Source organism: Hibiscus syriacus, unplaced genomic scaffold (assembly GCF_006381635.1).
Source record: "Hibiscus syriacus cultivar Baekdansim isolate YM2019G1 unplaced genomic scaffold, ASM638163v2 tig00000340_pilon, whole genome shotgun sequence".
NCBI classification, from domain to species: Eukaryota; Viridiplantae; Streptophyta; class Magnoliopsida; order Malvales; family Malvaceae; genus Hibiscus; species Hibiscus syriacus.
In genome coordinates this window covers 13,787,594-13,798,664 of record NW_024061783.1, presented here as the reverse complement: position 1 = coordinate 13,798,664, position 11,071 = coordinate 13,787,594, and the positions used below count along the sequence as shown (strand labels likewise).

Here is an 11,071-nt window from a genome sequence, read left to right as displayed (position 1 = left end):
ACATCATTATTTCTACCGGTTTTGTTATTATTTGGCATTTTATCCGGTAAAAATATACCGGTTTTGTTATTGTTGTGCATAAGAAAATCGGTAAAAATTACTGAAAATATCATTATTTTAACAAAACAGGTAAATCGCTACTGGTTTTGTTATTTTTTTACCGGTTTTGTTATTGTTGGGCATTTTACCGGAAATATTTAAAAATATTGATGTTTTAGGTAGAAATAATAATATTTTAGGTAATTTTTACCGGTTTTATTAACCCAACAATAACAAAACCGGTAAAAAATTTAATTTTCGAGTCAGTCGGGATTTGGTCACCCCACGCGAGAGTCTAGGGGTGTTCAAAATTCGGTTTTAATCGAATTAACCGACCGAACCGAATTAGTTCGGTTAACTCGGTCGGCCACCGAATTAATTCGGTCGGAGAACGGTTAAGAATTTTTTTAGAATTCGGTTAACGGTTAATTCGGTTCGAAATCGGTTAATTAACCGAATTAACCTTTAAATATAATTATATTAAGAGGCCCAATCCATTTAAAACCCAAATTAATATTAATTAATTAAAATAATATCAAAACTAAATACAAAATATTTGAATCAAATTGATTAAATATTATTTATAATTAAATATTATTTAAATTAATTGTAAATTATTTTTTTAATTAAAAAAATATTAAATTCTAAAATTCTAAAAAATTTCGGTTAATTCGAAAATTAACCGAAATTTATTCGGTTCGGTTAATATTTTCGAAAAAAAATTTGATTCGATTAACGGTTAAAGAAAAAAAAGTTCGCTTAATTCAAAAATAGTAATTCGATCGATTCAACCACCGAATTAACCGAATAAACATCATGTGAGAGTACAGTTCACCAAGTTTAAGGTTTAAACGGTTATCGTTGTTTGTGTTTAGGGTTTTAGCATATTTTTGTTCCTCTCCATTAACATTTCGACAATGTCCCTCTTCCGCCTCCTCCTCCTCCGCTCCCTCAACCACCACCCTCCCAAACACACCGCTCTTGTTCCCCTCTCACACTTCTTCCACAATGTAGCGCTTAACCATGTCTCGGAAAACACAATCCAGGATCCTCCCATTCCTCCTCCCCCTCCCCAACGCTCCTACGCCTTCACTTCTGCAGAAGAAGCCGCTGCTGAGCGACGCCGCCGCAAGCGCCGTTTGCGGATTGAGCCCCCAATACACGCCCTCCGTGCCTCTGCCCCCTATGCCCCTCCCACTCGTGACCCTAATGCCCCGAGACTTCCAGACAGCACCTCTGCCCTCGTTGGCCATCGCCTTAACCTTCACAACCGTGTTCAGTCCCTTATCCGCGCATCTGACCTAGATGCTGCCTCTCTCCTTGCCCGTTCCTCCGTGTTCTCCTCTACTCGTCCAACCGTCTTCACTTGTAACGCTATCATCGCCGCAATGTACCGCAACAAACGCTTCAACGAGGCAGTTGCCCTTTTTCACTTCTTCTTCAAGCAATCCGATCTTGTTCCAAATGTTGTATCTTACAACAATTTGATTAATACCCATTGCGATATGGGTGAAGTTGATACTGCTATCCAGGTTTACCACGAGATCTTGGAGAATGCACCCTTTAACCCCTCTCCTATGACGTATAGGCACCTAACCAAGGGCTTGGTTGATGCTGGGAGGATTGAGGAAGCTGTGGACCTGTTAAGGGAGATGTTGAATAAAGGGCACGGTGCCGACTCTTTGGTTTTCAACAACCTCATATCAGGGTTTTTGAATTTGGAAAATTTGAACAAGGCCAATGAGTTGTTTGATGAATTGAAAGAGCGTTGCTTGGTTTATGATGGAGTTGTCAATGCTACATTTATGGAGTGGTGGTTTAATCAGGGGAAGGATAAGGAGGCCATGGAGTCGTATAAGTCGTTGTTGGATAGAAATTTTAAGATGCCTCCTCCCACTTGTAATGCCCTTTTGGTGGTTTTGCTTAATCATGGGAAGACAAAAGAAGCTTTGGCCTTGTTCGAAAATATGTTGGATAATCATACCCCTCCTAACACACAGGCAGTGAATTCAGATACTTTTAGTATCATGGTGAATGAGTATTTTAAGTTGAGGAACTTTGAGGAGGCCATTAAAACTTTTAGGAAGGTAGGTAAGAAGTTGGGATCCAAGCCTTTTGCTATGGACACTGCTGGTTATAATAATATCATCTCCAGGCTTTGTGAGCATGGGATGCTATCTGAGGCGGAGAATTTTTTTCAAGAACTGTGTGGAAAGTCTTTGACACCAGATGTTCCAATGTATAGAACAATGATCGATGCATACTTGAAAGCAGAGCGGGTTGATGATGCGCTGCGGTCTTTTACCAATATGGTTGAGTCTGGTTTGAGGGTAGTTGCCAGTTTTGGAACCAGGGTTTTCAGTGAATTTCTAAAGAATGGTAAGAACATAGAAGCGGCTGCACTTTTGACAAAAATGGGAGAGAAAGATCCTAAACCAGATGCCTCAATTTATGATGTTGTAGTCAGAGGGCTTTGCAATGCTGGTGAGCTAGACAAGAGCCTAGATATATTGGACCAGATGATGAAGTATTCCATTGGTGTTACCCCTGCATTGCGGGAGTTTGTGCGTGGAGCTTTTGGGAAAGTTGGGAGGAATGAAGATATGGGTAGAGTTTTAAATGAAAGCAGGTGGAGATTCACTGGGCGTCAACCTCGATCTTTTGGACAGTCACCACGGTCACCCTCTAGACCTGCTGAGATGGGTGGATGGCAGCCATCAGTTTCTCCTCAGATGGGAGGAGGACATCAATATTCTGGTTCTTCACAGATGGGAGGAGGACATCAATATTCTGGTTCTCCACAGATTGGAGGAGGACATCAGCATTCTGGTTCTCCACAGATGGGAGGAGGACATCAGCATTCTGGTTCTCCACAGATGGGAGGAGGACATCAATATTCTGGTTATCCACAGATGGGAGGAGGACAGCAATATTCTGGTTCTCCACAGATGGGAGGAGGACATCAATATTCTGGTTATCCACAGATGGGAGGAGGACAGCAATATTCTGGTTCTCCACAGATCGGAGGACAGCAATAGTCTGGTTCTCCACAGATGGGAGGAGGTCAGCAATACTCTGGACCTTCTTGATCAGCTTAGATATTGATGCAGGGGTGATGCAAGGTTTCATTCAGTTTCACTCTGGAACTAATCTCTTTTGTGCATCTATTTTTATTATGGTTTAATTATTCTTGTATTCGAGGAGGTCTCACAAATATACTTGAAAGTTTGATACATAGCTTTATGTCGTGTTTAACTTCTTTGTCGAGAACGCTATGCCAAAAATTGTATTAGAACTGTACTTGTCTGTCAATCAGTAATAGTACTAATCCTGGCAAAGCTTATCATGGTTTTATTCGACTGTCACTGCATCTTTAGTATTAATGTTTATTGAATTGAACATTGTGTGATTTTTTTCCATATCTTTGGCTGCTAATACTAGCTCACTTGACATCTCTGAGAGAGAGCGCATGTTTCACGCTTGTTTGTGATTACATTAATTCACATCATCACAATTTCATTGAGAACCACAATAGAAACAATGAGAGCTACTAGGTGAAAAGGTAAAGATGGTTTCGTAAACTTTTTGTTGGTCATAGTTCTTTGCTCGAAGGGCAACCTTTTTCAGTGGGTTGTCAGCATTTCTCTTATTAATAACTTCAGATTCTCCTGTTCCATCGTCTCCTTCAGAAAAAGACTGATGTGCTAGATCAACCAGTTATATTTGCATCCCCCCTCCTCTTCCAAGAATACTTCAACAGCCTCTTCAATCACTTGAGTTTATCTTTTCTGTAGATAATTGCAGCATCTGTGATGGAGGATGACATTCACGTGAACTAGCCAATTCAACTGGTGCAAAGCTGGCTGTAGATGTTTTTTTACTTGTTTTTCTTCATCACACTGACTAGGCAGGTCTTGATGCTCTTGTATTTCCACCCAAGCAGTTGGTGAGATGGTTAATTCTTCCTCTCATTGGGAAGGCAATAAATTTTAGGCTGTTATCGAAGTCAGGAGCAAGTTCACTTAGAGCCAAGTTCACACCACATTTCACTTGGCAATGTGACTGTCTTTCTGACTGAAAAGCATCATCGCGATGATCCTGTGATGAAACATCCTCATCCTGGATCTCATTCAAAAGACAAAAGCACTACCAATCACATTTCATATGGCAGTTTAACTTTCTGACTGAAAAGCATCATCACAATGATCCAGTGATGAAACATCCTGTTCCTGATGCTCATTCTCCAAGACAAAAGCACTGACAATGACAGCACTCACTCTCTTGAGGATCGAATTATCGTTGTTTTCCTAAGCGTACAACTGAGAAGGACTTTTCGAACTTGTTAAACCCTAGATGTATCTCCTGAAGCTTTATAGAGAAATGGCTTTGAGTCCAATGGAACCACGCTACTTTTCTTTGACACCCTTGTATACAAGCTTCTGTGGAACTATACTGGAAGAATCCCCAGGTGCGGCTGAAACTTTTGTTTTTGGTTTTTTGCTGCTTCTCTTTCACACCTGCTAGTTCTAGATTATGAGTTTGGTTTGCCTTCACATTTCTTCAACTTTTATTGCATTTCACATTAGTTATTACCTTGTATATGTATATTATCTCTGTATAAATACCTATATTATTTCAATAACAAAATATAGCTTCCTCATATCTCACCTGATATACTCCTAAAATCTTTTTCGGAAAAGTTTTCAGCAATAGCGGTCCACTATTAAGATTTAAATAGTGGAGTGACACGGTTCGACTTTATATAGAGTCTATAGGCAAGGACGATCACTTGATCAAAGAATCTCTTATTGATTAAACCAAATACAGTTGGCTGACGTAAGATTCGAAGTTATTTTTGCAAACAAAGAATTCCATTAATGGTCAGACAATTGGTCCTGAATTTGCTACAAAAATGTAAGGGTAAATTACATATTTAGTACATGAAATATCAGTTTTGATCTATTTTAGTATCTAAACTTTCATTTATACCTAAAGTTTACTTTTAGTTTTATTTTAATATCACGTTGTTAAAAACTTAACGCGTTTAGTACTTAAACTATCAGTTTTGATATGTTTTAGTATCTAAATTTTCATATTTTTTTTCAAAACTTAAGTGATTTAGGTACTAAACGAGTTTTGATACCTAGACTTTCATTTTTTTCAAAACTTTACAGTGGGGTACTAAAATGAAATAAAAAGTAAACTTCAGGTATGATTTTGAAAAAAATGGAAGTTAGGGTACTATAATGGATCAAAATTGATAGTTTAGGTACTAAATCTGTAGTTTATCTAAAATTTAATGGGTTATTTGGAATTTTTGTATACTGGCAAAGGTAATCTAATATTTTTTTAAGTTTACAATGCTTCTTATCGTACTAAAAATGGGGATAAATATATAACTATGTATTTATGGAAATTAAGAAAAGTGAAATTTTGAGAACAATAAATGTTCTTACCGAAATCTGCAAATTTATCTCCTCTACTTTTATTTTTGTCAAAATTAGTCCCTATAGTATACTGGTAGCACCTTAAAATTTTTGGTGTGAACATTTTTATTTTGACTTGGAGTGAATACCAACGCTATATTTATTTCGTGTCAACTCGTTGAAGCTGAGATGTTCGTGTTCCCGATTGAATTAAGGATGCCTCGAACTAGGTAGACTTCGAATTGAAACTCAATTGAAATGGTGCGAAAATGATGGATTGATGGGTGAAGTGTTTGATGGTAATGAAAGAATGGAAGATGGTGATCTAATAGTATGAACAAGAACAAGGAAGAAACTAGGTTATATTAAAGTTTAATCCCAAACCTGACAAGTTCTATGCTCGGGTGATAAAAAGGACTAGGACCCTTTGGTTATAAAACAACCAAGAACCAGAAGTATCGAAGTGGAATAGAGGGGTGGTGCCACAAGCAAAGCTTGATAAGTCAAATATAAAAGTGAGACAATCTCAACTTGTATTTTACCAAGGAAAAATTGTAAATTCTTATAAGAAATCTTATTTTTTTCCTTTAAATTAATTAAAAAAGGGTAAAGAATACAAATAGTCCATCAACTTTACGATACTGTTTTGTGGAGTCCTCTGACTATTAAAAGTTATAAAATGATCTCTTGACTACAAGGCTTTGCTTTGTTTAGTCCCTTGACTATTAAAAGTTACAAAATAGTCACATGACTATTCATTATGTTTCAGACTCGTCCTTTTTCGTTAAAAAATTAACGGTCGCCTGTATTGATCATTAACATGTTGAGTGAGATATGATAGTCGTTTGAGATAATGAGATCATAACTTTATCATATCTCATTCACCAGATTAACGTCTAGCTTAGACTGTCGTCAATTTTTTAACGAAAATAGATGAGTTTGGAACATAATGAATAGTCAAGTGATCATTTTGTAACTTTTAATAGCCGAGGGACTCAACAAAGCAACGTCCTATAATCAGGGATCATTTTATAACTTTCAATAATCGAAGGACTCAACAAAATAATATCTTATAGTCGAGAAATCATTTGCATACTTACCCTTATAAAAAATAAGTTTAATCGATTTCGATCTTCAAAATTAGATGAGAAATATTTTAGATCTTTAAAAAATAAGGTTAGATTTATCATATTAAATGAAAAATAATTTAAGAATTAAATTTAGAATGAGTTGAAGAGCAAATTAGTCCGCGAAAGTAAAAAAAACACAACTTAATTTAAGGTTAAAAAAGATAAAAAAATAGATGCAATTGAAAATACATAATATTTTAAGTTAGATATAATCTAAAATATTATATTTTTCATAATATATTTGGTTAAATCTAAAATATTAGGAAGAAAATAATATTTTCAGATTATCCCATCAAAATTTACCCCTAACTTGGAATTTGGGACAAGGGAAATGGTAACAAACTTTTACCCATTTGACAGGTAGAACAACAACAACAACAACAAAACCTTATTCTCATATGCAATGGGGTAAAGGGGAGGTAGGTTAATAGGCTGCCCCCAACGCCATGTTGAGAGCAGCTTCCGTGGAAGACCTCCGACAGTTAGAAAATTAAAAATAAAGATAAAATGCAATGCATATATAAATAAATAAATACATAGTTGAACAGTCTTCACATGCAGTAATTCAAATGTGCGTCTGTAATGGGAAGTAATCCCTAAAAATAAATCTCTGCGTAAAAATCTCTTCATATAGACAGAAACATAAGTCTCAGCTAAATTTAAAAAGAGGAAACATGAAGAGAAGGATACACAGAAGTCAGCGATAGCAAGTTACGAGAAGGACTAAATTCAAAACGGTTAAAACCTAAACTAAGGGAACACTACTCCGCTACCTTAGTTCTAAGCCTTCATAAATTCTAATGACAAAAACGTATAAAAAGTAGAGGTCATGGAAATTACTACAAAGGCAATTAAAAAGGAGACAGAGATGCTACACCCTATGGTTGTGACCCACACTACTCAGCTACCATGGTCTTAAGTCTCCATACTTTCCTATCAGAGGTCATGTCCTCGGTAAGGGATAAATCCTTCAAATCCGATCTCAAGCAGTCTACCCACTTCCTACTTGGTCATCCTCTCCTTCTGGCACCGTCGACTGTAATCGACTCTACCCTCCTGACCGCATCCGACGATTATCACCTAAGGACATGCCCAAACCACCGTAGTCTTCCCCCCCCTCAATTTTTCGGATACATGCACCACCCCAATGACATCCTAATAGCAGAGTTTGTTGTCATGTCCCACAGAGTCCTACCACATGCCCATCGAAGCATTCTCATTTCTGCGGCCTCCATCATTCTTACGAGATCCTTCTTGATTGCCCAACATTCTGATCCATACAACAACACTGGTCTTATTGCCATTCTATAAAATTTTCCCTTAAGTTTTAGAGACACCTTCTTGTCACACAAAACTCTAGTAGAAGCCCTCCACTTTAGTCATCCCGCCTTTATACGGTGTGTAACGTCATCATCCACACCCCCATCTTTATGTATCATAAACCTTAGGTACTTGAAACAATCCTTTGAGGGGAGAACGTGTCCTTCGATGCATACTTCTACATCTTCATCGTTTTCGTTCCCACTAAAGTTTGAACATAAATACTCTGTCTTTTCAATATTGATCCTTAGACCTTTTTCTTCTAAAGCAGTCTTCCAGGTAGCCAGTCTACTATTCAACTCATTTTTTTGTTTCAGCAACTAGGACAATGTCGTCAGCGAAAAGCATACACTATGGAACACCGTCTGGTGTCGCACAGTAGATGTCGTCCATAATCAAGGCGAATATGTAAGGGCTAAGAGCCGACCCCTGATGGAGTCCGATTTCCACCGGGAATGCCTCGGTGTCGCCAACTGTAGTCCTGACGTATGTATTAGATCTACAGTACATATCACGAATCTCCCGAATATAAGCAGTTGGGATCCGTCTCGTTTCCAAGGTCTTCCAGATTGTATCGCGGGGTACACTATCATATGTCTTCTCAAGGTCAATGAACGACATATGAAGATCTCTACTTTTTCCCTATATTTCTCTATAAGTCGTCGAAGTAGATGAATCGCCTCCGTAGTAGACCTGACTAGTATAAAGCCAAATTGGTTTTCCGAAACCCTAGTAACCTATCTCAACCTAACCTCTATCACCCTTTCTCATAGCTTCATGGTATGACTGAGTAGTTTAATACCTCTATAGTTACCACAACATTGGGGATCTCCTTTATTCTTATAGATTGTCACCGTAGACTCTCTCTACACCTCTGGTATCTTGGTAGTCTCTAAAATAATATTAAAGATGTTGGTCAATCACTTAACACCCTCTTCTCCTAGGGTTAACCACACAGTGATAGGAATTTTGTAACACCCCAACCCGTATCCGACCCGGATCCGAGTCCGAAGTGTCACATTAACTTTTCAAAACCTTTACCTGTATAAAATAATGAGTAATTTAAAATTTATTATTACATATAACTTATTCAAAACCTTTACCGAACTATTCAGAGCTTATACAATATATTATTTTGAATACATGCCAACTAGAACTTTATATATTAAAATACATATTATTCACCTTTCTTCTAATCTGACCTTTGGAAAGGAGAACTGACATGTCTTGTTCCACATTGATATTTACTCTTCTCACTTTAGTAACCTACGTGTGAAACAATCACACGCTAAGTCTATGACTTAGTGAGGCAATAATCATAAAATATAAACTATAGCTTGTATTCATGCATGAACAATTACTACTATCACTCATACCCTTATTCATGTAACAAATCCATATAACACATATGCAATATATCATTACATATAAGAACATATACACACATATATTCATCACTCATCATTTTCATCATTAGCCTTATTTCATTATTAATATTATTATCGTTTATATCACTTAATACATATCCTCTTATACCTAACATTTTAACCAACATTTGACTCATTTAATCATACAATCCACATATCATCATATAAATCATATAATACCATTCATAGCACAAGAGCATACAAGTCACATGTAATATATTTGTTGTTATTTCTTTATTAGCCCATGTACACATGTGAGAACTATAGATATGTGAGTCTATAGAGGTTGTGCACTAATGTTGTCACCACAGCTCGTATAAATGCACCGAAGTGCCACGTAGAATTGCACCATAGTGCTGCGTAGAAATGCACCGTAGTGCTGTGTAGAAATGCACCGTAGTGCCGCGTAGAAATGCACTGTAGTGCCGCGTAGAAATGCACCGAAGTGCCATATAAAGTTGTCCCTAAGGACCACATAGAAAATTCCTTAAAATCATATACATATGCCAAGGATCAAGTATGTGTCTCAAAAGACCTCACACATGTTACAAAGAATACATTTATGTCCCGAAGGACCGCGTAGACCCTCGACTCTTGGCATGCCAACTATACCCTAGCTCTCATGATACATAACATGGGCATCATCATTTATGTCATTTCACATTTTCACATAAACACGTAGTTCACTTTCACATAGCTCGTAGATTATGTCACATAAGTTGAATCACATATACGTATAAACACGTAAATCACTTCCACATATCAGTAGCTCATATCCACTTTTCATACTATTTCACATTACTTGTCACATTGCTTATATCTTATTTTTATGTCTTATCATATATATATATATATTCACATGTTCATATAATCCATCATTTCATCATCTAAATGTGTATTCATATAATTCATCTTCCTATATATATATATATATATATATATATCATTTTTCCTATACTTGAATTCACATCATTTATATTCTCCTTCTCATAATCTCATATGTCCTGATTAATAGCTTATATCATATATGTATAAAATAACTTATATCATATCATATAGCTTATACCTCATTCTATGATATTCACCTAGATCATATCACCTCTGTCATACTCATAAACATATATCACTTCTATTATTTCATTTATATACTAATCTAATCTATTTACTTAATTCAATTCATATAGTACATATAACTTTCTAATATGACTACGTAGATTTCCATCATACAACCCATATATCATAATTTTATTTAAGCATATGTATCTTTCCCATCTAACTCATCTTATATGTTCCTATTATCACTTATGTTTAAGTCTCTTATTTGATCTACTATTCTCATATCATCATATAGGTCAATATTATCTATCTTGTTTCAATTCTAATTCAATGATATAATTCTATTTTACTATTTCACATAAATGTTCATACCACTATTCACTTACCCAACTCACATTCTTATTGTTTATATAACCTTTACACTTGATTACTTCATTCCTATTATTTCTTCTAAACTCGCTTTTTACCATATTCCCATATTATTACCTAATTTATCCCATATCATGTATTCACGTAATCTTATATTTCATTTCTATATATCTCAAAGATCTTATCACATAAATTCTCTTTTATATTCATATAATTTCTTATCATATCATATAGTTTATATCATCATAACATAACATATATTCACATCAACCATGAAATACATATACAATAACATGTCAACACA

The 11,071-nt window shown here is 36.0% G+C and overlaps 1 protein-coding gene across 3 annotated transcripts; it reads left to right on the top strand.

The window, feature by feature from the left end:
- The first annotated feature begins 921 nt into the window (after nucleotides 1-921).
- On the top strand, nucleotides 922-3,272 carry LOC120204782 (pentatricopeptide repeat-containing protein At1g10270-like). Of its 3 annotated transcripts, none has more exons than XM_039204814.1 (2): nucleotides 922-2,928; nucleotides 3,070-3,272. In XM_039204814.1, exons 1-2 carry the CDS (start codon nucleotides 957-959, stop codon nucleotides 3,075-3,077), a joined length of 1,980 nt encoding a protein of 659 aa, XP_039060745.1. In that variant the 5' UTR covers nucleotides 922-956; the 3' UTR covers nucleotides 3,078-3,272. The 3 variants fall into 3 exon arrangements, with proteins under 3 accessions (XP_039060745.1, XP_039060740.1, XP_039060735.1); XM_039204809.1 differs by having other exon boundaries at nucleotides 922-3,000; XM_039204804.1 differs by having other exon boundaries at nucleotides 922-3,272.
- Nucleotides 3,273-11,071: the final 7,799 nt, after the last annotated feature.

Bases quoted from the DNA above. Each gene is read 5' to 3' on its own strand.
- LOC120204782 (XM_039204804.1), top strand. From the start codon at position 957: ATGTCCCTCTTCCGCCTCCTCCTCCTCCGCTCCCTCAACCACCACCCT.